This window comes from Bufo gargarizans, chromosome 5, assembly GCF_014858855.1.
Source record: "Bufo gargarizans isolate SCDJY-AF-19 chromosome 5, ASM1485885v1, whole genome shotgun sequence".
NCBI lineage: Eukaryota > Metazoa > Chordata > Amphibia > Anura > Bufonidae > Bufo > Bufo gargarizans.
Window position 1 is genome coordinate 180,082,954 of NC_058084.1, and position 27,252 is coordinate 180,110,205.

At 42.1% G+C, this 27,252-nt stretch overlaps 1 protein-coding gene across 1 annotated transcript in view; it reads right to left on the reverse strand.

Annotated features, from left to right (window-relative positions):
* The window catches only part of EGFR (epidermal growth factor receptor), a 208,302-nt gene that overhangs the window by 42,958 nt on the left and 138,092 nt on the right, over positions 1-27,252 (reverse strand). The window contains exons 9-15 of the mRNA XM_044295282.1: positions 23,420-23,552; positions 22,151-22,224; positions 18,924-19,014; positions 17,775-17,971; positions 15,667-15,796; positions 10,121-10,214; positions 1,562-1,719 (exon numbers count right to left, since the gene is read on the reverse strand). Of these exons, the coding sequence (XP_044151217.1) occupies positions 1,562-1,719; positions 10,121-10,214; positions 15,667-15,796; positions 17,775-17,971; positions 18,924-19,014; positions 22,151-22,224; positions 23,420-23,552 (877 nt within the window). The remainder of the gene's footprint in view (positions 1-1,561; positions 1,720-10,120; positions 10,215-15,666; positions 15,797-17,774; positions 17,972-18,923; positions 19,015-22,150; positions 22,225-23,419; positions 23,553-27,252) is intronic.

The window sequence follows — 27,252 nt, forward strand, 5'->3', positions numbered from 1 at the left end:
TGGCTCAATCTTCAAGCGGATCCGTCCCCCATTGACTTTCAATGTAAAGTCTGAACGGATCCGCTCAGGCTACTTTCACACTTAGAAATTTTTCTAAGTTATAATGCAGACGGATCCGTTCTGAACGGATGCAAACGTCTGCATTATAGGAGCGGATCCGTCTGATGAAACATCAGACGGACCCGCTCCGAACGCTAGTGTGAAAGTAGCCTAAGTCTGGACAGATCCGTTTGCCTCCGCACGGCCAGGCGGACACCCGACACGCCTGCTGAGCGGAGGCCAAACGCTGCCAGACTGAGGCATTATGAGCGGATCCGCATCCACTCAGAATGCATTAGGGCTGGACGGATCCGTTCGGGGCCGCTTATGAGAGCCTTCAAACGGAACTCACAAGCGGAAGCCCGAACGCTAGTGTGAAAGTAGTCCAAACTGTAATGGAGACCATTTTAGTTTTTACTCAGCTTTCCCAGAAGATGCAAAAAAACATTTTGTTAGCAACCTTAGGGCATGTTCATGTATATATTTGCTGTGTGAACATACCCTGAGGGCTTGTTCACAAGACGGTGTGCTGCCCATTGCCGTATTGCGCATCCGCATTTGCAGATCTGCAATACACGGGCACCGTTCCGTGGCCATTACGCATTACGGAGGCGGACCCATTCATTTAAATTGGTCTGCAAATCCAGAGATGCGGAACGGAAGAACAGAACGGAACACTACGGAAGCATTACTGAGTGCTTTCTGGGGTTCTGTTCCGTGCTTCCGCACCACAAAAAGATAGGACTTGCTCTATCTTTTTGCGGAACAGAAGGATCGCTGACCCATTCAAGTGATTTGCGGTTCACAGCACGGGCATGGGCTTCACACGTTCGTGTGAACAAGCCCTAACAGTCAGACTACACATAGATTGTTTGTAGTCTGTTGCCATGGAGACATACATCTGCATAGGAGATGTAGATACAAACAGTAGGAGATTTGTAATAAAGACTTTTTGAAAACTGGCTTAATTTTTTTTAGATGCACTGGAGCAATAACGAAGTTGATTATGAACATGTACATAGGGGCACATTTATGTTTTAGACACTGGTCTTAATAAGCCCTATAGCTGGCGGTAGATGACCGAAGTTATCTAGAGGCGCTGGCCTCTACATAACTTCACTGCATCCACCACAGATTCTAAGTGTAAGACGGCTTCCTTGCTGTCTTATATTTAGACAATTTTCCACGCCTAAACCAGAAGTAGAAAATGGTAAATGAGAGGGTCCTCCCGGCCCATCCCCTTTCACGCCCACTTTTTTTTTAGACCTGGCGTACATGTGGCGTATATCTGGTCATAAATGACCTCCATAGTCTTTAAATTGCAATGTTTCTACTAGAGGGTGAAAATAATGAAAATAGTAACATTGATAATAAAAATGTTCTACACAGAATACCCTTCACCCCTTATCTGTCAGAACCACTGGACCTGCTGTAGGAAAATCCTGACTGACATAATAAAAATGTTCCATAATTTACAGTTGTGCTTCCAGAGCAGGCGGGAGCATGTTCTGTTTATACTTACCCTGTCTTGCATTCTAAGCTACAGAATTGACAAACTCCAGCTTCATCTGGATATTTTGGAATTAGGACATTATCGTCGTCATAATAGGAAGGTATGCAGTTTTTCACGCAGTCTCCTTCGTCAATGTAATGAGCACATTTTGTGCACTGATTTGCATCCTAGAAAAAAACAAGATCAAATGAAGAACTTAAATAATGCATAACTCATGTGAAACAAGGGAGGTGGACGTTCTGGTGGAGGTACAGCAAGTGTCACAGGAGTGTGGACGGCTGGCAGTTTCATCATGCATTGCTGTGTCTGTTGCTTAATAACTTATCATTGGTGAAGTATATTTTCAAGAAGTTCTACTGGAGTTTCCAGCGGTGAGACCTCTACTCATGAATATACTGTAGCTATATGTACTATGGTAGAAAACCGTCTTTGAAGCATACCTATTTTCTTTTCAAAGTTTTTTTTATTATTATTAAATATATAGAGCATTAACTTAAGTGAATACATAGGACCAAGTGAAGCGAGAACTTCATGAAGCAGGGTCAATTAAGATATTGCATTACATATTTTGTAAATCAGGTCTACAGAAATAAGTGAACAATAATATGAAGTAACTGATTAACTGAATATCATTACTACAATAAGTGGAGGTGGAGGGAGAAGGGCGAGGGAAGTTGAGGGATAATGGTAAAGAGGGGGGTGGGCTAGCTCGTCAATAACTCATTATAAAGGTCTATTTATGTTATTGATAAGTTCCGTAATATTAAGGAAGGTAGGTACGTGAGAGGGTAAAGTAGCAAATAGTAGCGAGGGGAGGAAGGTTCATGTGCCTGCGCAGTGTGGCACTGTGTACTCTAGGATCTTGCCCAGAAGCATACCTATTTTCAACATGCTTCCTTTCCTATCCAGCTTGTAGCCCATCTTTCCTCCTTATAGACCAAGTAATAAATCCAAGTAGTGTAAAACAGTAAATACTAGACTCCTGTAGGAGGGAAAAGCTGCAACAGACTCGCAAGAGGGGTATGGGTGTCTGCCTCAGTCCCAGCCACCAGATTGGTGGGGTTCCTGCCATGCTGGACTGCTTTCGTTTTTGCAGCCAGGCACATTTTTACCTTCTCAATCTGGCCAAAGTTGTTTTAGTGAATTTAACCCCTTCCCGACTGCCATATATGTGCTATTTGCACATGCGCCGTTCAGCTAGCACGTATATACACGTGCTGGCAGCGCTTTAATCCCAACTAAGTGCTGGGATTCAAGCTCCTGCAATCTAGCAGGAGCAGTTTGGGTCCCGGCTGACAGACACAGCAAGGACCCTGAGGAGAAGACAGGAGTGGTTTATTACCGCGTCTGTCTTCTCCTGTGCTGGCAGGAGGACAGCACTGCACAAGCGCAGGGGAGAGGAAGTGGCTGTTAGTCCCGGCGGTCACGTGACCGCCTAGGGTGTCTAGAGCAGGGGCAGGAGCAGAGCTGCAGGGTCTAAGGAGACCCTGATCAGCTCTGCCTGTGTGTCATTTCCCCTCTGGGGGCTGTTTTCCCCTGTAACTGGGACTCCTGTGGAAAAGTTACAAAAAAAGTCGGTGTCCTCCAGAGGTCTTTTATTGACCTCGTGGGGGACAGATTATGTGCAAATATTTTTTAAAAAAATATAAGTAAAAAAAAATAAAGATACAAATAAAAATAAAAAATGCCGTCGCTAACAGAAACAGTCACCATAGTCGCCCCATTCTCTCAAATCTATACATGTTATATTAGAAAACGATCATCACAAAATAGGTAACCCACTGCAATAATACATTTTTGTGTCAGTTTTAATATTTAAGAAATGAAAAGCTATAATTAAAAAAATACTTTTTAATAATAATTAGCAGTCTTCCTCCAAATTAAACCCAAAAAAAACCTCTAAAAAAAGTCCTTAGTGTCAAGTAAAAAAAAAATACAAATAAAAATAAAAATTATATTTGTAGTCAAACAAATAAAAAAGCTATGATCACTAAACCACCAGGTGCACAAAATCACAAAAAGTTACCTGGACATGAAAGGGTTAAGGTCCTTGGGCAGGTTAATGCAGCTGTATTTGTTACACAGGAATCACAGCACATTTGGAAAGTCTTCAGACCGTTTCACTTTTTTCACATTTTTTTATGTTGTGGCCTTGTGCTAAATTTTTTTTTTTTTTTACAATTACGATTTTCCCCATCATTCCACGCTCAGGTACCGATAATGATAAAGTGAAAACAGGATGTTCTAAATCTTTGCTAATATATTGAAAAGGAAAATCTTGCATTGAATTAAGTATTTAGACCTTTTACTCAGGACTAAGTTAAAGCACCTTTGGCAGCGATTAGAGCCTCCAGTCTTGTTGAATTTGGTGCCACAAGATTGGCATACATGATTTGGGGATTTCTTGCCTTTCTTCTCTGCAGATCCTCTTAAGATCTGTTAGATTGGATGTGCACCATTGGTAGACAGCTATTTTCCTGGCCTCTTCAGAGATATTTAATTGGGTTCATGTCAGGGCTCTGACTGGACCACTCAAGACATTTACAAAGTTGTTCCTAAGCCACTCCTGTGTTTTCTTGGCTGTGTGCTTACAGGCACTGTCCTGTTGGAAGGTAAGCCTTCGGCTCTATCTGAGGTCCAGAGCTCTCTGGATCAGGTTTTCATTAAGAATATCTCTGTACTTTGCTGCATTCAGCTTTCCCTCAACCCTGACCAAACTTTCTGTCCCAGCCACTGAAAAACATCCCCACAGCATGATGCTGTCACCACCATGCTTTACTGTATAGATGATATTCGGGCCTGGTTTCCTACAGACATAATGCTTAGAATTAATGCCAATCTTGATTTAATCTATTGGGTTCTTGGTCACATCTCTTACAAAGTCCCTTCCCCCCATTACTGAGCTTGGTGGGGCTGCCACCTCTAGGACAAGTCCTGTTTGTTCCAAACTTCTTCCATGAAAGAATTATGTAGGCCATTGTGCTCTTGGGAACTTCCTCCCGATCCATAGAATCCTGTCTCTGAGCTCTACAGGCAGTTCTTTCCTTCGCATGACTTGGTTTTTGCTTTGATAGCCATTGTCAGCTGCTGTGAGACCTTATATAGACAAGGCTGTATCTTTCCAAATCACGTCCAGTCAACTGAATTTACTGCAGGTGTAGAAACATCTCAAAGATTATCAAGAAAAATAGGAGGCCTCCAGAGCTAAATTTCAAGTGTCAAAGCAAAGGGTGTTGATACTTATGTCCATGGGAAATTTTAGTTTTTTCTTTTTAATACATTTGAAAACATTAAAAAAATGGTTTACTCATTAAGGGGTATTGAGTGCAGCTTTATAGGGAAAAACTAGATTTTTTTTATTTTAGCAGTCCTAACATACTGTAACAAAATGTGGAAAAAGTGAAAGAGTCTTGACAACTTTCTAAATGCATTGTATAAAACACATAGAGCCAACAGGTGGCAGCGTTGCCCACAGCCTTTGCTAGTAATGCTTCCTCCTGCCTAGATAATTTTCATCCCATATGATATGGAGGTGAATTATACTGGTGGGGCTGGCTGTCACTATATCTAGAGGCACATTTGAGAGCGCTGTGCCTGTCGCAATATTTCAGGATGTCTTAAGATGACTATTAGAGATGAGCGAGTCTCAGGTTATGAAATTCGTTCACGCTTCGTTTTCTGGTAAAAGGAGAATTCTGTTATGGATTCCGTTACCACGGACTATAATACAATTCTATGATGGAATGCATCATAATAGAAGTCTATGGCCTGCATAACGGATCCGTCCTGTTTCAGTTATGCAGGAAAGGACTCCCCTGCATAATGGAAACGGGGAGGATTCATTTTGCAGCCCATAGACTTCTATTATGACGAAATGAATAACGGAATGCCTCTAAAGGCATTCCGTTATGCATTCCGTCATAGAATTGTGTTATAGTCCGTGGTAATGGAATCCATAACGGAATTCTCCTTTTACCAGTAAACGAAGCGTGAACGAATTTCAAAATATGAAATTAGCTCATCTCAAATTACTATGCTAAGAACTTTTGGCACCACTATCCATGGGAGAGACTCTTCACAATAATTGCCCTGCTCTGTCATGATGGTGCCACTTTAAAAAAAAAGGCGACAAAATTCTCCCATGAATATAACTTAACATGTTCCCTTTTTCACTATAATTTATTAAATTCTATATCCGTAATTGATGACCGTTTTTAAAAATTAAACCTGGCAACTGTGTTGCGTATGGAAGAAGAAGATTTAAAATATTCAGGTTAGACACATTTTTGGCACCACTACATCTAATGTACCGTACATAGTTTGCATCTCCATAGGTTTTTTACCTACAGTATATGTACTCTTGAATTGCAATTGCCTCATTAGTATATTTAAAAAAAATAAAAAGTAAACTTTGATTATATAAAAATGTCAACAAACTATGAAGCAATCTTCACATTTTCAATAGAGTCTTCATGTGGGGCCACAGTCACAAAACTCAAAACTACAGGACAAAATAGCACGGCATACTGTGTTATTCTGTCTGGTAAAATGGTGGGTTTTGTAACGAAAACCCAATGATCCTGTTATAGTCAATGGTATCCATCATTATTTTCTTCCTTTTGCTCCTGTAACAGAGCAGAACAACAGATATAGAAGTGCTGATGTGAACCCAGCCTAAATCCCTTCATAGTATAATGCTAAGTAAAAGCCTGAAATGGTTAATACTGCTGACCGTCATCGGACGTAGTGTGATGCAGATAATGCTTCAAACATCTGGTGGTTCATATTTGTCCAGATGTTTGTCTTCAGCCTTACATTCGGTCTTAGAGAATGTTGCTGTATCTGAAGCAATATGTAATATTATCCAGTTCCTGTTGAGCACTGCTGTCTTATCAACTTCCGAGAAAAAACAAAAAAAGCAATTGGGAGAGTGTTTCTAGGATGAGATAGCAGAAGGTTCACCACAGCTCTCAGACATCAGATTCATGAATGTATTTGGGAAATGCAATGTTTCTTATTGTGATTAAAAAAGGTTACACAATGAGCATTGTCTACAAAACCCTTGGTAATAAAAAGTACTACTAGAAATGCTTGAAACATGTTTTTCAGATATTATATATATCCGCCTGTATACTTATTTATTTTACCCACTTATATAGGTCTGGCATATTCCGCAGCACTTTCCAGACATTATCGTTGCTCACAATCTCAAATCCCTATCAGTATGTTTTTGGAGTGTGGGAGGAAACCCACTCAAATACAAGGAGAACATACTAACTCCATGCAGACTTTGTTGGATTTGAACCTAGGACCTCAGTGCTGCAAGAAACCCTACATGTACTGTGAAGAGTAGACATTTACTTAAAAAAAGAAACAAGAAAATATGCACTACATCCAGATTTGTGGACTTGACCTTTCATGCTGCTTGCATTTCCCTCTGCACAGTGAACACAGCAGAGCTGTACCCCGGTTGGTGTGGCTGCACCCCTTGAAAATGCAGTATCTACTCAAACCCCCAAGGTATTTGTACATCAATAGTCAATAGAATTCCCAACTATTATAAAGTCCATGTGACAGTAATCACCACATTGTCTCACCTTTCCATACAGTAATTACAATATAGACCCCCCCTCTCCCCAATTTAATAGTAGTCAAATCAGTGCCTCCCCAATTTCCACGAGTCACGGTAGTGGCTTCTCCCATCCCTCAGCATTTTCTCCTACCTCTAGCAGTTAAAGCAGGGCCCCCTTTTTCCTCAATAGTAACTTTCACCCTGTACTGTAGCTATACAACACTCCTAGTAGCCACTGTAGGGTCCTTCAGCTTTCTCCAGTGGTCTCAGCAGGGCTCCTCAAAGATCATGGCAGAGCCTTCCTCCTTATCCTCAGTGGTTACCTTCTTACCAAAATAAGAACAAAGCAGCAGACTGAAGATGGGTGCAGCAGAGGGGAATGTACTTCGAGGCTCCTACTATAATTAGCAGTCAGCGGCATCTCAGAATCTACTCTATAGCTTTACAACTACATCATGGCTGTACACATGGGAGCCACAATATTATATGGTTTGAATTTGTAGAGTCATGTTTGCTTTCATATGATAAGGGGGTCAAGAGAAACCTCCTCTATCTTTTCATCTCTTTTTCCAAAAGTGAAACCATACTTAAAAAAAATCTATTAGATTAACACTTATGTGGTGGGAAAACTCTGGAAAGTCCCGAAGCCTGGAACCTGCAGTGTGTGGCTTCAGATGAGCACAGATGATGCTTTACTGAGCCCTCCCCCTACTCACTTCTCTTAGTTTGGCCCTATTAAGGCCAGATGTGAAATAATATTTGCAAAGAAAATAAAAAGTGTAATCAAAATCAGTTGTCCAATCTTTTACTTTTCTATTCCAATCCCACCCAGCGAGGCAGGAAGTTTAACTTCCCAGAAAATTTTAATGACATGCTTATGAAATCATTTCACATAATTACAGTCAGATCAATAATGTACAAATAACGTCATGTGTAATACTGTGTGCTCTACTTAGAGGGGTTTTCTGGGAGTACCGGTTTTTAGCAAGTGTCTTCAGCCTGCCCCTAGACACAGACATTGGACACCTTCTTCCTGACCCTGCACACTTCTGGCAGTGCATGGTCATCTGCACTATTCCAGCCAATGACTGGCTTCAGAGATAATGTGGCCCTCAGAAGCATGCTGACCACTGAATCTAATTCATTGGGTGGAGTAGTGCATGGGCATAGTCACATGGAAGAAAACAGTGCAGGGACTGGAACACAGAGATAGCGAAGGCAGGGCAGAGGACCAGAGCAGAAGGGAGCAGGAAATTATGATTCTTCTATTTTAGGGGGCAGGTTTCGGCCACTTGCTAAAAAAATTACTGAAAAACCTGCTTAAAGTTTACCGAACACTAGAATAAGCTTACAGGTCAATGTTCTTGCCTAAAGGGTTGTATGAGAAGGTAAAAATTAACAAGCCATGGTTTAAGCCTATGATGGCTAACCTCCAGCGCTCCAGCTGTGGTAAAACTACAACTCCCAAGATACACACTTGCTTGGCTGTTCTCAGAACCCCATAGAAATGAAAAGAGCATACTGGGAGTCATAGTTTCACCACAGCTGGAGTGCCGGAGGTTAGCCATCACTGGTTCAAGCCAACCAATGTGATAAAATGAGAAAAAATGAAGGATGTTCATTAAAAAGTAAAAATAAATATAAATATATAAAAACAATAATAAAACGGTATAAACAGGTTTTTGGAGTTGGTACCACTTCTTCCTCCCTCAGCCAACCAATGACAGGCCATCGTCATCTAGAAGTTGACTGTTCAGATCCTGTCCTGAAGGAATGTTCCCACAATATTCCAAGAACATTCTAAGAATGATCATTGGTTCTTTGTCGGATATCAGTGACTGTAAAGGTGGCCATACACAGTCTAAAGTTGATCAAAATGGACAATTTTAACCAAAATGAATGTTTGTCGGTTGAATTTAACAACAAACGATTGTTTTAGCCAACTGATCACAGATTATTGTTTGAAAAGAAGATGGCCGTGTTAGATATTTTCGTCCGATACTCGGATGATAAATCTTTCATTGAAAGAAAGAACGTTTGTGGATGATAGATCTTTCTTTGAAGAAGTGCCGAAGCCTGGAACCTACTTTATCATTTAGCTATAATAGCCTGCCTACATTCAATGCACTACCTATGTTGTTCATAGTGCATCCTGCACTAATTAATGGCAGAAAAGCCTAAGGCATACTGGTACACCATAGACCTTTTCCAGGGTGTGGGTGCCCACAGAGAGGGCTCTGAGTGCCACCTCTGGACTAAGGTATAAGGCTGTGTTGTTCAACCATAAGCCTAATTCTATCAAATGCATATGATTACTTTAGGATTGGCCATATACTTTAGGCTACGTTCACACTAGCATTTTTTGCGGATCCGTCATGAATCTGCAAAAACACTTCCGTTACAATAATACAACCGCATGAATCTGTCATGAATGGATCCGGTTGTATTATGTCTTCTATAGCCATGGCGGAGCCGTCTTGAACACCATTGAAAGTCAATGGGGGACGGATCCATTTTCTATTGTGCCATATTGTGCCACAGAAAACGGATCCATCCCCATTGACTTACATTGTGTGCCTGGACAGATCCGTTTGGCTCCGCTTCGTCAGGCGGACAGCAAACCGCTGCAAGCAGCGTTTTAGTGTCCTCCTCCAGAGCGGAATGGTGACTGAACGGAGGCAAACTGATGCATTCTGAGTGGATCCTTTTCCATTCAGAATGCATTAGGGCAAAACGAATCCATTTTGAACCGCTTGTGAGAACCCAAAACGGATCTCAGAAACGAAAAGCCAAAACGTGAGTGTGAAAGTAGCCTTAGATGTATTGACCGAACACTATTCCCCCGACATCTGCCAGGTTACCCTCAAACACATTGGATGGTTGGCCAGTCTTTTTCAAATTTGAGGTTTGGCTGACACCAATCCTGTGTCCAAGGCCAGCTTATTACATTGCTGAAAATAATACATTTATTCTAGATTAGCATATAATATACTTACTGGTCCATCACAGGTAACAGTGTTATTCAACTGCAGACACTCAGGGTGGCATGAAACACACATATCACCATCTTCAATAAATTCTCTTGGATTACTACAAAAAAAAAGGTTATGTTTAAATATTATGTGGAAGAAGCAATATAATTATTAGTGTTGATCGAGCACCAAAGTGCTTGTGTGCTCGGGCCGAACACATTGGTATGCTCGTGTGCTCTACTGAGCACCCAAGCACAATGGAACAATGGGAGAACCCCCAGACACCCCTTGCTCGGAAGAGAGCATTGGGAGGATGTCTGGATGTATCTTGGACTCCCATTACCTATGACATACAATAGACAACCACACAAAGGCTATATGCCAAAAGCCGGGTATGTGGAAGCCAACAATCTATCCATGAGACAGATACAGTCAGTACACCTTACAATGGCAGCCTTGTCCGCTGTGAGACATTCAAAACCAGCTCTCATCTGACTGAGAGCCAGTAAGCCTCAAAGTTGCTTTATATCTGTTGGATGGCTTGGGTTGACCTGCGGCACCTAGATCAATGTCATATTTTTCTGATTGTCCTAACATAATATTCAATAACCTTTTTATACAGTTTTGTCATGTAAACTCATTTGCATAAACTTGGGCATATGGGAAAGACACGCAAATAAGCAGAATCTGCCTTGTTTTTCAGCTGAAAAAACAATTACATGGAAAATTTGCGATCTACACTACTCATGAACAGCACCATCTATTGGTCTCATAGTCTTATGACAAGACTATCAATCCAATAGATGGCGCTGTTCATGAGCCATCTATTGATGTTTATCGCAAATTTTCCATGCTCAAAAAATAAGGCAGATTCTGCTCATTTGCATGTCTTTTCCATGTTTATGCAAATTAGTTTACAAAACTGTATAGAAAGGTTATTGAATATTATGTCAGGACAATCAGAAAACTTTTTGTCATCCTAATGATATTGATCTAGGTGTGCAGGTCCACCCAAGCCATCCAACAGATATGAAGAAACTTTGAGGTTTACTGGTTCTCAGTCAGAGGAGAGCTGGTTTTGAATGTCTCATAGCGCACAAGGCTGTCATGGTAAGGTATGCTGACTGTTATCTGTCTCATGGATAGATTGATGGGTTGCACATACCTGCTTTTGGCATTAGCCTTTGTGTGGTTGTGTCATAGGTAACGGGGGACCAAGATGCATCCAGCCATCCTCCTAATGCTGTTTCCAAACCATTTTGATGGGGTTTCCATCAATTTCTAACCGTCTTTGTGAACCAGAAACCCTCTCTTCTTCAGAGCAGGGGGTGCCTGGTTTGATGCTCGGGTCTCCCATTGACGTTCATTGTAATAAATTGTACTCGAGCACACGCAGTATTCAGCCGAACACTGCGATGTGCCGAGCATGCTCACTCAACACTAATAATTATATTACTGAACCATATTTTGGTGCAATTTTTCATAGATAACACGAAGAACACATGGATAAGAGATGCTGAAATTTGCAAATATATTTTTCTACTATAAAACGGAACCTACATTAAAGTACAAATATTAAATAAGTTAGTAAAACTAATGGCCATTAATTAATGTAAAATGAATGAATGAATCACTTAGAGACCCCTGCTCGAAAGTAAGGCTTCATTCACACTTCAGTATCAGTATCTTTTTATGTCTTTTCATTTTTTTGTCAAGATTAGGACTGGATTCAAAAAAGAAAAGTGTAAATGTTTGCCTTATATTTGTTCTGTGTTTAGGATCCACTCGTGGCTAAAACTTTGAATTTTTTTAAAATATTTTTTATTATATGATTTATTTATGATTTTATTGTTTTTCTACCAAATTAGGCCCTTGAATTTCACTCCTGTCTACAGCGCGTTTCACGGCAGTTCATACTAAATCCGTACACCACAGACAATGTTTTTAGGTCACAGTCCCTCCATACATGTGACGTCTAAGCGCCACAAGTTGTTTTCCAGCCGGATTTGTATGGATTCTGTGTTCTACAACATGCCATAAAGTGAGCGGTGTACTGACAGGAGCACACATTGCTGCTTCTGCCTGTTCTCGTCCTAGCGTGGCATAGCACATCAGTGCAGGGTTCCCTGCTCCAATGCATTAAGCAGAGGCTTCACTGGGGGAAGAAGGAGATTTTTTTCTTTTGGATTACATACAAATCCATCTTGAAAAAAAACTTGTGGCACCCAGACTTCATATGTATAGAGGCGCTGTGCTCTAAAAATCCAAGAATATCTTCTATACATATGGAGTCCAACTGAGCCAGTCCTGCAGAGCAAGGATGCTGTGTGCATCTTTACTGAGAAGCCATACAGTCTCTGTACACTGCAGTCCTCGCTGTGCACACAGGGCTCAACCCTTAGGCATCCAAATAGAAAGATTGTGTTGCAAAACATCTGTCTTGTTCTCTGTCTGAACTTGAGACAGCCTCATGTGTCTGAGCGCTGCTCCGCAGGCCATTTCCCCTTCTAGATGACATCCGACAGTTTCATACGCTTTTAAAATTTTACTAATTGCATCGGTCATTTGAAGGAACACTTAACTCAGAAAATGCACACAAAAACGGCACACTAATATCCCAGCACTTCCTCCCTTTATCGCCATCTTTCCTTGACTCATACGTTATCTGATATTACAATTAACCTGAGAAAAATAAAAAAAGAGATCTTCTCTCTGTGTCCCAATATATCAGCTATGTCTCGTGTCTGACTGTAAGACTACTGGCTGGATCAGTAGCCTCCCACATTTGCCTTGTCTACACTAAGACAAAAAAAAGTTATCCCCTATCCAAAGGATGGAGGTAGCTTAGCAGATGAATGGAGTGGCTGCGTATATGCCCGACCAGCGTCTCCGTACATTCAGAGGGGCTTAAGGGGGCATGGGGCCCCCGTTCTCATGATCAGTGGGGGTTCACTGGTAAGACCCCCACCGAAGTTATAGTTATCCACTATCCTGTGCATAGGGGATAGCTTAATGCAGGGATGCTCAACCTGCAGCCCTCCAGCTGTTGCAAAACTCTGACTCCCAGCATGCCCGGAAAGCCTTCAGCTATCAGCCTACAGCAGAGTATGATGGGAGTTGTAGTTTTACAACAGCTGGAGGGCCGCAGGTTGAGTATCCCTGGCTTAACGTAACCGGAATACTCCTCTAACTCACACACATGGTTATGCCCATCAGCCAAAGATGGAAAAGATCAGGACATTAACCCCTGGTGTTCGCTGCAGGATTTCTACAACACTGTTTGTGTCAGGATCATACAGAAAATACTGCAGACTGACAAACAATGAGGGTACGTTTATCTCCTGTATACTGCGTTTAGATTTCATTTAAACGCAGAAAATGGAATCTTGCTCAAACCTCACACCGTAGTCAAGCTCCCATTGTCTGATATTTACTTGTGGCCTTGACAAAGAATTGTATGAACCAGGACAGGATAGATACCCAGCAGATCAGCATCAACACAAGTCTAAGCGTAACACTGGAAATTAGAGTCAAATAAAGGGCATCTGTAAGCAGGTTTGTACGTATGAAACTGTTACATGTGCGCTTGGCAGCTGAAGACATCTGTGTTGGTCCTATGTTCATATGTGCCTGCATTGCTGAGAACAATGATGTTTTAATATATGCAAATGAGCCTCTAGGAGCAATGTGGGCGTTACCGTTACACCTAGAGAATCTGCTTTCCCTCTGCAATTGCCGCACCCTCTTCACTTTGATTGGGCCATGTGTGATTACATTTACACTGCCTGGTCCCGTTATCCAAAGTGCAGAGGGAAAGCAGATTCTCTAGGTGTAACGGTAACGCCCCTGTTGCTCCTAGAAGCTCATTTGCATATAATAAAACATCATATTTCTAAGCAATGCAGGCACATATGAACATGGGACCAACACAGATGCCATCAGCTGCCAAGTGCACGTGTAACAGGTCAGCCAGTTTCATAGGTACAAATCTGCTGACAGATGCCCTTTAAAAAGCAATTACTAATGCGATATCAGAATCAAAATCCATAGCCTACAGAATACAATCCCCATAGAGAAGGATTATTCAGTCACATGGATAATGCCAATGCCATTTCTTAAAATTAAATGACAAACAAATTGCCTGATACAATAAAAACGTCAATCCTGGGTGAAAATGTTCAGTGAATTTATTGTAGCCAATTGTTTTATTTTGGTATATACTCTTTTAGTTATTAGAATGGTGCCGGATGCGTATTTGGGAGAGGAGGGAAGAGCGCACGGAGAGATTAGGAATTGTAAGCCCATATGAAACAGAAAACCTGCTGTCCTATTATTCTTCTAAGCATTTAAGTAAATCTTGTGAAGAAGCGGAAAGCTAGTTTTCCAGGAAAGCGAACGGTCTGGCTAAGAAGGAGATTAAAGGCAGTTTTAGGGCAATCAAGAGTTATGTGTTTAATTCATTTAGGGCTTTCTGTCCTTTTTTTTTTTTTTTAAACAGGGAGCATTTTTCTGAAACTTCATCCAGGTATTACGCAAGTCGTCAGGATGATGAGCTAAAATTAGTGTTCTAATTTTCTAATTACAAAGTGCGAGGAGAAGGTTTTGTGGCAGACTGTACTGTATGTGATTAAATAGGAAAAAACTAAATGCAGGATGGTAAATCCATCCTATAGAATAGCTGCGATATCCCACTGAACCCATGTATTAGTCACTCAGAATACAGTGCAGGATTACATAGGTATATGCCAAGACTTAGCTTTCATGTGTAGTACGTGGGATGGTCAATGTATACACATGAATGTCTGGTGGCTCAGTGGTTAGCACTGGTGCCTTGCAACGCTGGGGTCGTAGATTCGAATCTGACCAAGGGCAACATCTGCATGGAGTTTGTATGTTCCCCCAGTGTTTCTGTGGGCTTCCTCCGGGTACTCTGGATTCCTCCCAAACTCCAAAGACATACTGTTAAGGAATTTAGATTGTGAGCCCCATTGGGGACAGTGTGACGCTAATGTCTGTAAAGCGCTGCAGAATATATAAGTGCATAAAATAAATACATTTATTTCCTATCAAACTGTATTTATGGTATTAGTGTTTGTACAGTGCTTTTTAACATTTACTGTTTTATTGATCCGCTTTGGCTATGTGACTCAATATATACAAAAGTGAAAAAAAATATGTATTAAGCAAAATGTATGACTATTATAGACTTTACCCTGTAAGCATATTGCTTTAAAAGGTTCTCCAGGAATTATCAGTAACGTGTCCTAGAATATCAGAAGGACTGGTGGCCACCACTTACATGCTGCCTAGGGTAGGTGAGGGGGGGAGGCCTCACTACACATTGCACTGCTTTTACAATAAATTATAATAAGATCCTGCCTATGATATGCCAGCATGGCTGAACAGCCTGACAGGAACGCTCACCCATGTGTAGTATATGCAAGTGTCAGCAGGTAATGTGGCACTCCCCTTCCTAGGCAGCTCTGCAAGAGTCCTGCTCACATCCTAGGAGAGGATGCTGGCGGCCATTTTCAATCTTTCCCGAGAACCCCTTTAAGACACAGACTTACCCTGTAAGCTTATTGCAGGATGACACACATTCTCTTCCACGTTTAAACGCTTTACAGGAAAGACACTGCGAGGGTCCAGGTCCCCAACAACCATTAGAACAAAAGGGATGACAAATCTTTTCTTCAGCAGCTGCACAATAAATCACATTATTAAAGTGAATATATAGTCACCAACATCTGGGTAGACAAAATATACAGCATATACAGTAATTTACACTGAACTGTAAATTCATTTGGAATATTACAAATATCCTAGATTTCGATAATCTATCACCTTTAGCCCACGACCTTTGATTATTAAACACATTCCTAGGTTATCCACTTAGTGTGTGCACTGCAGGGACCTACTGATGCAGGGAATGCTTGCAGGCTGCACACACTGTAAACATTGGGTACCTGCCACATTAAAAGGGTTGCCTCAATCATTTTAAAAAATGGTTCCCCCGGAAAAAAAAAAACAGCACTGCAACAATGTTCTCCCATTACTGCAGCCATGACATCGTCATCTTTGCTGCAGTGATGAAGTGCTTGTATACCTAGTAGTACACTGCATATGACCACTGACGCCAGTGATTGGCTGCAGAGGACATGCCATCGCTGGAGCCCAAAAAAAAAATAAGCATCGGATCACAAGCTCTGGTGGTAGGGTGAAATTGGAAAATATAATGTATGTTTTAATTATTACTATGTAAATTCCTGCCTATGGAAACCTTTTTTTATTTTTTTAAACAACTCGGAGAACCCCTTTGTATTTACTGCTCTGAGTATCTGTTCGAATGTAATATAGCCCTACTAACAAGACAGGAAATCAAGGGTGATTTAAAAGGGATTATCCCATGATTGATGTGAAAAATCAAAATCAGACATCACACAGTACATGACAATCTTTCTCTAATAAGGCTAGGTTTGAAAATAGGAATATCTTTCATGGGACAAACCTTTAAAATGGCCATACATCAGATAATTGTCAACCAACCTGGTACTGGCCAAACGTGAAATGTGCATGATTGGGGTGGGGGGGGGGGGGGGGAGAGAAGGGTCATGCATATTGGAATTCAGCAAGACTACTTCTTTGTCCTCATGGGAGATAGGGTCTGGTAGTGGCTTACAACCCCTGGCCTATTTATAACACACGTCTATGAGTGTTTCAGGATCAAAAGCTGTCAGCCAAATAAGTAATGTAAAGTACATGGCCACTCCTGATATGCACACTAGGAGATTTACTTTGTAATCTATTTATCTATCTATCTTATATCCATCTACCTATCTAATATCTAGCTATCAATCTAGCTAATTATATATCTATCTATCTAATATCTATTATCTATCCATCTATCTATCTCATATCTATCTATCTAATATCTATCTATCTATCTATCTAATATCTTATCTATCCATCTATCTATCTCATATCTATCTAATATCTATCTAATATCTATTATCTATCTAATATCTATCTATCTATCTAATATCTATTATCTATCCATCTATCTATCTCATATCTATCTAATATCTATTATCTATCCATCTATCTATCTCATATCTATCTATCTATCTCATTTCTATCTACCTATCTAATATCTAGCTATCAATCTAGCTAATTATATATCTATCTATCTAATATCTATTATCTATCCATCTATCTATCTAATATCTATTATCTATCCATCTATCTATCTCATATCTATCTATCTAATATCTATCCATCTATCTATCTATCTCATATCTATCTATCTATCTATCTAATATCTATCTAATATCTATTATCTATCCATCTATCTATCTCATATCTATCTATCTATCTATCTATCTAATATCTATCTATCTAATATCTATCTATCTAATATCTATTATCTATCCATCTATCTATCTCATATCTATCTATCTATCTATCTATCTATCAATCAATCTATCTAATATCTAACTAATATCCATCAATCTATCTAATATCTATCTATCTAATATCTATCTATCTATCTATCTATCTATCTATCTATCTAATATCTATCTATCTATCTATCTATCTATCAATCAATGATCACAAATCGTGTTTTCTTTCTATGCTGGTGACCATTGGGTCGGGGCTCTACCATCTCTTGGATGCTTACCACATTCCTCAGCGTTTCTGTTTTCTCCAATTGACTTCTGTTGGTTTGCTCTGATTATAGTTGTCCAATTCATTGAGTCAGTATAACAGAGATTGGGATTTTGTTTAATTACAATGTCGCCATCACTCACTTCCCTGAGAGAGCGTAATCCCAGTGACGATATGGAAATGCGTACTACAGCAAACGAGAAGCTTCCACTAGAATATAAAGCCATAAATTATGATCTTTCTATATGTAGATAAAATGTATAACCTTCACTATGACTTTAGGACACATGATGTGTGCACCTTTTACTCAGTATTTCAAGCATGGGGTACAATTCATTCCTCAACTTTCTGAAATCTTAGAATTTCACGTTATTCTATTTTAACCAGAAAATTCTTGCAATAGTAGAACACACATATTACACATTGTGGATAGGCTTTTGGCTTTTTATATTCAGCTATATAAATTGTGTTCTTGTATTACCTCAAATATGATATTTATGGGTCTAAATGTTATTCTAAGAAGACATAAAAATGGTTTAAAGCCTCTCATTTGTGAATATTATTGGAAATCAGAAATATAGGTAGTGGTGTATATTAATGAGGGCACAGTGTCATGGCAAACCCCAAATAGGTCTCTCATTATGGTGCCAGTGCTTGCCTGGACTGCATAGGTTTTCGCCAACCACAACCAGTACCAAAGACATACTAGGGTTAGACCCTGTCTCTCAAATGGCTCCCTAGCATCCATCTGTATGGCAAGTGCACCCTTGAATGCAGGAGTGTTTTCATAAATGCATTTACCAACACTGCCTATTATAGAGGTTTTCCTACAATCAAATAGGAAAGGTGATCGGTGTCTGGTGGGTCCAACCGCAGGGACCCCACTGAACAATGAAAGCAGGGGTCCTAGCAGAGTAAAGGTCGAGCACTGGGCTGTCTCTGGCAGTCCCAATGAGTTTGAAGGGAGCAGCCGTGTACAAGCTCATCCTTGGTATCATTCAAACAGGCAACACAGGACCACTATGAAGTTTACAGTGGTCAGACAACACCACCAGGAACGTGAAGCTGTACCTCATTTAGCATTTGGTATATTCAGCATATTTGTTATGGATTGTAAATATCAGATTAATACTACAGGTATATTACAGTATAATTTACTTACTATTGTTTAGTTCTGCCTCTGATTATTTCCAGGTTCTCAAAAATACTCAAATCAGTGAAATTTGCAGGCCACCACTGAATCATTAAATAACCTGTAATAACAGAAAGGGAGATATCATTGTTATATTAGTACATTTCCAGGGTAATATGTAAATGAAAAAATAAAAATATATATATATAATATCTCCAAAGGACCAGTTCTTTAAGAAGAGCAACCATTCTGGAAGAGTGATTTTTGAATTCCTCAATATTCAGTGAACGGTGAAAACTTTTTGAGAATTTTATTGAAAAGTAGTCTTCTGGGGATGGTGGTCTTCTAAAAGAAGATGGCCTTTATGCATAGTATATATAATATAACTATATGGTGTGACTGAAAATCTATCACAGGAAGTCTGGCCTAAATAAGGTGTGGGGCTGGGCCCATCCCTAATCCCAGGCAAGCACTATTTCAACAGTACCCACATCCTCAGGATGTGGATCCAGTTGATGTCTATGCCTTAGGCTCCCTGCCCCACCACATATTCCGGTAAGTCAGAGGCTGCTTTAGGACTGACCTACCAGAGTTCACAAAAGGCAGGTCCTCCAGTGTATGGGCATCAAGGAGGTTGAAAGCACATAGTGGATGTCAAGCGGTGCCATGACATCACTGCACTGCGTCGTCCATGCCACACACTCATTGTGGAAACAGGGTTAGGAGAGTTCCATTTATTTATTTTTTCAACATTTTGTATTGAAGCACATACTAGCAAACTACTTTGGCAGCATAAAAGGGGGCCATTACTGTTCTGCGGTCCACTAAGGGGGACATTAATGTACTGAGGGACACTGAAGGGGACATTACTAAGATGGAAATGACTGTACTGGTGAAATAAAATTACACCAGAAGGCAGTACATCACTAAACAACTTGCTAGAAAGAAACTCTCAGCAAACAAGCTGCTAGATTCTTGAACAGGGGCCTTTCGCAGTCCATGAGCGTAGGCTCTCAGAATCATTTCCTCTGGTGGGCCCAAGGAACTTCATTCCGATGCTGTGTCTGGGTGGTACATATTAGAATAAAATACAAAATTCATTATATTACTGCAATTATTGGGATATTTTATATATGCTTTAAAAGAGTTATACAAGCTATATAAAAACAAGGGAAACCCCTGTAAACTGCCAAAAATAAGAAATGACTGTACTGTATATACTCACCCATTTTCTTCTCTGCTACTTGTGCTTCGCTCCAGTCCTTACCGCTGCTCTTTGTTTTTTCTGGCTCCAGCATTAACATTTTGGAAGTACAGGTCACTGCTGCAGCTAATCACTGGCCTCAGCACAAATGTCCTATGCATGGCTGAGGCCAGCAATTGGCTGCAGTGGCTACTTGTGCATTGAACATCAACACCGCAGCCAAGAGGATGTCAGCAGAGGGAGGGCAGTGCTCGAAGAAACAGGAACGTAAACAGGTGAGTATCTATTCATTTATTATTTTAGTCCATTCACAGGGGTTTCCAGAGTTTTTAGATACCGTATTTTTCGCCCTATAAGACTCACCGGTCCATAAGACGCACCTAGGTTTTAGAGGAGGACAATAAGATTTTTTTTTTCATTAGATCTCTGGTCAGACCACCAATGTTAATCAGACCTCAGCTGACAGCCCTAATAAGACCCCCAATGTTAATAAGACCTCAGCTCAGACCCCCAATCAGACCTCAGCTCAGACCCCTATGTGAATGACCCCCAATCAGACCTCAGATAAGAGCCCCATGTCTCTCATCAGCCCCCTTATGCCTCGTATCAGCCCCCCATTGCCTGTTACCAGCCCCCAGCAGCCTCTCTTCAGCCCCCATTACCTCTCATTAACCCACATCAGCCTCATGTCAGCCCCCATTGCTTGTCACCAGCCTCTTGTCAGCCCCCATTGCTTGTCACCAGCCTCTTGTCAGCCCCCATTGCTTGTCACCAGCCTCATGTCAGCCCCATTGCTTGTCACCAGCCCCACGGCACAAGTTCTCATTTATCAATGGGAACTTGTGCTTAGTGAGAACACTATCTGTTATCAACATCTAGTGATTCTTATTTTTTTATTATGCCTGCTGTACCTATGTGATGCCTATACGTTTTTGCATATCTCCTTGTTCTTTCCTTGCGCTAGTAGCAAGGGCAGTGCGCTTTTTTATGCCTTATTGTTGTTATCTTTGGCGAGCGTTTTTGCACACTGTTCATGTGTCACAGTGGTGCGATCGCCCTCCATGTACAGCCCCATTCGAATCCTCATGCATATGCCAATCTGGAGCGCCAGGTGGGAGTGGCCTTGTGACGTTAGTCGGCCGCCGCCTGATGACGTAAGTGGCCCGGCGTGGACTATGCATCCTGATTCACTTGGGCACGTCATACGCACGCCGCCTTGTGGTGGCGCATGCGATGACGTATGCAGATATGCGCATTGCCGACTATGGGACGCTGGATGGACGGAGGAGCTCTGTATATGATGGCCCCACATAGGTATGTCTTGTTACAGCTGGCTAATTTGTTTTGGCATGTTGGTCCCCATTGATTTTCCACACAGGTGTGTTATATGTAAATCTTAATCTCATTGGTTGCTTAGCGGTGTGGGTGGGCTTATCATGTGCTACTTATAGGCTGTGATTTTAACTTGGTAACATGCTTGACAAAGGCTATTCTTAGCCGAAACGTTGCTGCAAACTATTTTATATGCCTTGTTATGAGGAGTGTTCCTGAATAAAGAAGTTTTCTGGCGAGACGCTGCTGTGGCCCTCCATTCTTTCTACAGCCCCATGGCTTGTCACCAGCCACCATAAACCTTATATTAGCCCCCATCAACCTGGAATAAAATAAAAAAGCACTTACCTTTCCCGCTCTGGACGCTGCCGCTCCTCTCCTCCGATGCAATCCTTTTCATCCTGCCACCGGCTGTGCAGTGAACTGGCGTGCACAGCATGAGGTCATAGAGTGCCCTCACACTGTGCGCAGCCCTGCACAGCCGACAGCCGAGGACCAGGAAATGGTGAGTACAGAGCCTTCACCGCTTCCTGGTCCTCCGGTACTAATGAGCGCTTCCATAATGGAAGCGTTTCATTAGTAGTCGCCCCTTAAGACGCAGGGGCATTTCCCCCCCACTTTAGTGTCTTATGGGGCAAAAAATACAGTAACTCGGTCAACCCCCTTTAAGGAAATAAAAGATTGAAATTAACAATAAAATTGCTGTACCATGAGAACTAACCTGATATTTCTCGGATAGATCTAAACACATCCAAGCTAGCTGGTTCCAAACTTGGTGTGTTGGTAAAAGAATCACTAAAACAGAAAACAGTTTGGATCTGATTAGTTCAGACATTTCATTGACAACCTACCGTACTAAGATAATATGCACTGGGGTTCTGTAATGCACCCCTCTGCTTTAACAGAGACAATGACAGGATTGCCATCCCGAACCATGTTTATTTTGTAGGGAGAAAACTCCTCTAGACTCCTGACTTTTAATATTTTTTTTTTACATAAGCAGTAAAAAGGAATCGTTTTTAGTGTGCAGTAATATATATATATATATATATATATATATATATATATATATATTCTGAGTTCCTCCAAAAATAATGCTATACAATGCTTAAATAATATGACTATACAGCACCATACCATGCTCCTCTAATACTGCAATAGATACCTACATAAGGCCATGCTCACAAAGCAGATTTTTCAAGATGAAGAATCTGATTTCTGCTGGTTATTTGCAGTTTGCCATGCTACAGATCCACACATGGATTAGTCCCATTCAAGTGCTAATCCATGTGTGTGTACCCACTCGGGTTTTCATGCAGAATATACTTCAATAAGTGACATGTCTCTTAGCTGTTGTCCCGCAATGCAGATTTTAATTCCATTGTGGAAAATTTTGATTAAATCCAATACGGATTTACCGCTGAAAACATAGATGTCGAATTTCTGAGTGAAATGTCCATCTCGTGAACATGTCCTAGCAGTGCTCTACAGTGCCAATATATACTAATTTTTTATTTATTTTTTTAAAAGCTCAGTAATGGACAGCTTCACCCTATTATATGCAAATTGAAGCCAAAATCAAAGACACCTTCTTCTACATTACACAGTGCCCAAACAGAGAATGCCACAATGCCACAGACCCTTGTACAGCTGGATGCAGTCGGGTAGGGAAAAATACTGGATGGGCATCCATGCTATGGCCAGCTTCTCTTGACCCGGTCTATGAAACATTGTGGCCATCACAAGAGCTGTATATCATGGACAGCACCCACTCACTTGAAACTGGCCTGAACTAGGGCTGTGGCTCCTTCAAGCACAGCAAGGAGATTATTTCATGGTAAGTACAGGCAGTGTAATAAAATCCATGTCAAATGAGCTGCTTTCAGGTGAGGCAGCTCTGAAAAACATCCGATCAACCCCTGAAGTTTCAGATTCAAACACCAATGCAAAAATTAGTTGTCTATGTCACATGTACTAGCATATGACTTACCCTTCGGCACCTAACGGCAAGAGGTATATATTTCCATTAATTTTTGTACAATTTTCAAAACTACCAATGTTGGTGGCATTTATGGCTAAAGTATGTTCTAAAGCTCCAAATCCGATACCATCACAAATTTTATCTGAAAGAAAACAAGAAAATATGCGTAGTTAGCGTTTAACGGAGCAGCACATTTAATTGCCGACTGACGGAAGATATCAGAAGTTTAATTGCAGGTGGATGTTTGAGCAAGGCAAAAACCTTTTAGTCACAGAGGACCACACAGTTTTTACAGATTTTATGCATGTGTTGGTAAGGCCTTTGAACACCCATCTTTTTGCTTTTCAATAAAACATCATGAATGTCAGGCATTTTTCATTGAGTTCTTTACAACCATTTTTCGTGTTCTTTTTATTTAATACATTTGTAGAGCGCATTTGTTGTCTTTTAGAGAAGCCTATTGAAAAAATGCCATAAAAACACAATATCTATGACTAGAGATGAGCGAATCAAAGTTGACGAAGTGGAATTCGATCTGAATTTCAGGAAAAATTCGGTTTGCACCGAATTAAAATTTCCGTGGTGACGAATAGCATTTTTTCATAAAATGGCTGCTGCACGTTAGGACATGGAGCAAAGAACTCTGGGAACGAGGGATCACCCACAATGCCATGCATGCAGCCAATCAGCAGCCAGCCAGCCCCTGTGATGTCACAGCCCTATAAATAGCCTCAGCCATCTTGGATTCAGCCATTTTCCTGTGTACTTCGTGCAGGGAGAGACGTCGGCAGGCGCTAGGGACAGTGATAGGAAAGACTTTATTGTGCTGAAAAAACTATTTACAAGTTGAGGGAAAGCTTAGTCAAGGTGTAGGGAAAGGATAGGGAGGCATCATCCACGCTATAAAAGGAGAACAGGGTGCAATAGGAGAGTGTACAGCCTGGGTGATAGGAGCGATTCTATTACACCTTGCTGAACTAATTGGGGATCCAAATTGCAGTTATATTGCTGCTTTTAGGTTGTTTGCACTATATGACACATCACTAATTCCTAATCAAACCTTGCTTGTGACTGGGGTGCACATTCTGTGTGACACAGGCATTTACTAGGTGTATTAATAGGAAAAATATGTATTCCCTATCAGCCGTTCTGCATTGATTTTACATTATTTTACTTTTTTGGGGGGGTTATTAATATGGAAAAAAGGGAAAAATATGTTATAATTGCCGTTCAGCTGTGAAGTTACATTGTACTACAGCTATTTATGGGGCGTATTAATAGGATACATAAGTACGTCCTATTAGCCATCCTGCATGGATTTTACATTGTTTTCCTTTTTTTGCGGGGGTGTATTAATAGGGAAAAAAAATATATGTATTAAGTGCCGTTTAGTGGTGAAGTTACATTGTACTACAGCAATTTATGGGGTGTATTAATAGGAAATCGCACACATACCTGCTTCCCTAATTTCCTAATAATCCATGTTGATCGCTCCATGTTGATCCATGGCTTCGGGGGCCCGACGACTGCTTCGGCCCCATGGCTTCGGGGGCCCGACGACTGCTTCGGCCCCATGGCTTCGGGGGCCCGACGACTGCTTCGGCCCCATGGCTTCGGGGGCCCGACGACTGCTTCGGCCCCATGGCTTTGGGGGCCCGACGACTGCTTCGGCCCCATGGCTTCGGGGGCCCGACGACCTGCTTCGGCCCCATGGCTTCGGGGGCCCGACGACCTGCTTCGGCCCCATAGCTTCGGGGGCCCGACGACCTGCTTCGGCCCCATGGCTTCGGGGGCCCGACGACCTGCTTCAACCCCATGGCTTCGGGGGCCCGACGACCTGCTTCAACCCCATGGCTTCGGGGGCCCGACGACCTGCTTCGGCCCCATGGCTTCGGGGGCCTGAAGACCTGCTTCGGCCCCATGGCTTCGGGGGCCCGACGACCTGCTTCGGCCCCATGGCTTCGGGGGCCCGACGACTGCTTCGGCCCCATGGCTTCGGGGGCCCGACGACTGCTTCGGCCCCATGGCTTCGGGGGCCCGACGACTGCTTCGGCCCCATGGCTTCGGGGGCCCGACGACTGCTTCGGCCCCATGGCTTCGGGGGCCCGACGACTGCTTCGGCCCCATGGCTTCGGGGGCCCGACGACTGCTTTGGCCCCATGGCTTCGGGGGCCCGACGACTGCTTCGGCCCCATGGCTTCGGGGGCCCGACGACTGCTTCGGCCCCATGGCTTCGGGGGCCCGACGACTGTTTTCAAACCTGCTGGGCTGATTGCCTGGTTGGTTGTCCATCTGTGCATCTGGGCTGATTTGGCCCCTATGTATCGCATACATACCTGCTTCCCTAATATCCTAATAATCAATGTTGATCGCTCATTTTATGTTTTGACGGTCCGGTTCGCCCTACAGCATTATTGTCATGTCTTACGCAGATATTTCGTCTTTCTTTAATCGTTCATGCTTTCGTTCAGGTCCTGCCAGAGGAAGAACAAGTAGGGCAATTCGCTCTAGCATTTCAGTCTCTGATCATAGTCGATCATATCTTGTCAACTAGGTCCCTGCGCAGTCTTTGCCTTTTTACCACGACCAGGAATTCATTTTCGCCAGTAGCTTCATTGCATTGCATTCCCTCACTCATGGGAGGGCATAGACAGAATCTTGTATATTATGGCTTCATAGCTTCTTGCCGCACTAACCTCCGACTCCCTACAACCATGTTGAATCGGATTTAGGACAAAGTCTAGCATTTTCCCACGGTAGAAGATTCAGATAGTAGGTCGGTCTTCACGTCTCAAGCGTAAACACAATTCTCAGGGGCGCACAGTAGAACAAAGCGCAGATAGCTGTTGTCTGGGTAACTATTCAAGGATTCTCTTCCTATCTACCTGGTTCTTTTTGGCCCTCATTCCTGCATAGTCTAGGCAGTTAGGCTTTGGTCCCACGATCTCCTGACGCTAGGGCATTTCCAGTACTCGCACTAGAACCAAACTTTACAAGTTTCAGTTGGTTTTTATGATCCATTTCACAACGTATTCTCGGTCCTCCATTCCGCTTTGGTGCAGTATCCGCAATATTGAGCATCATGTCTCTGGCCTTGTCATCCACAAGATGGGTTGTAGGTTTCCTACTGGTCTTGCCTCACATACCCCGTATTTTCGCACTAGATCCCAGATGCCTTGCAGTTGGCTTGGGGATTAGTTTGTACATGCCATTCAAATTCCTTTTCTACCCTACTTGGCTTGGTTTTTGCCCACTTATAGGCCTACCCACGATCATGGCTTAGGGCACACAACAAGCCATTTAGTCAGGTCAGCTAAGACACGCCTAGCTGGGTTAGGTTGTTCCCGTTGTTTTCTCCCTAGGGTTCTTCGGATACCTCTTGGCCGTAGCCATGACCACAAGTTGGTAAGGCTGATTAGTCAGCCTGCATTTGTGGGAGGGGCGGAGGCTCTTCATATACGAGCCACACCCTCACTCACAGGTGTGTGTTTTCAGGTGCCTCACCCTCCCTCCCTTATCTTCTCATTTCCACAGGGTATGCCCACTTATAGGCCTACCCACGATCATGGCATAGGGCACACAACAAGCCACTTAGTCAGGTCAGCTAAGACACGCCTAGCTTTTTTGCCCACATATTCAGGCCTACCCCGCACTGGCTCCGGGCACAGTTCAGCCAGATAGATCATGGAGGGCTGGTAGGCATCCCTCCCAACTCAACATTCTTGCACACCTCAGCCCAGACCACAAGTAGTAAGGCTGGTTACATCCCGGATTTGTGGGAGGGGCTTCCCTCTATATAATCCCGAGCGGCCTCACCCTGGGGGCGGTTGTTTGTTTGGTTC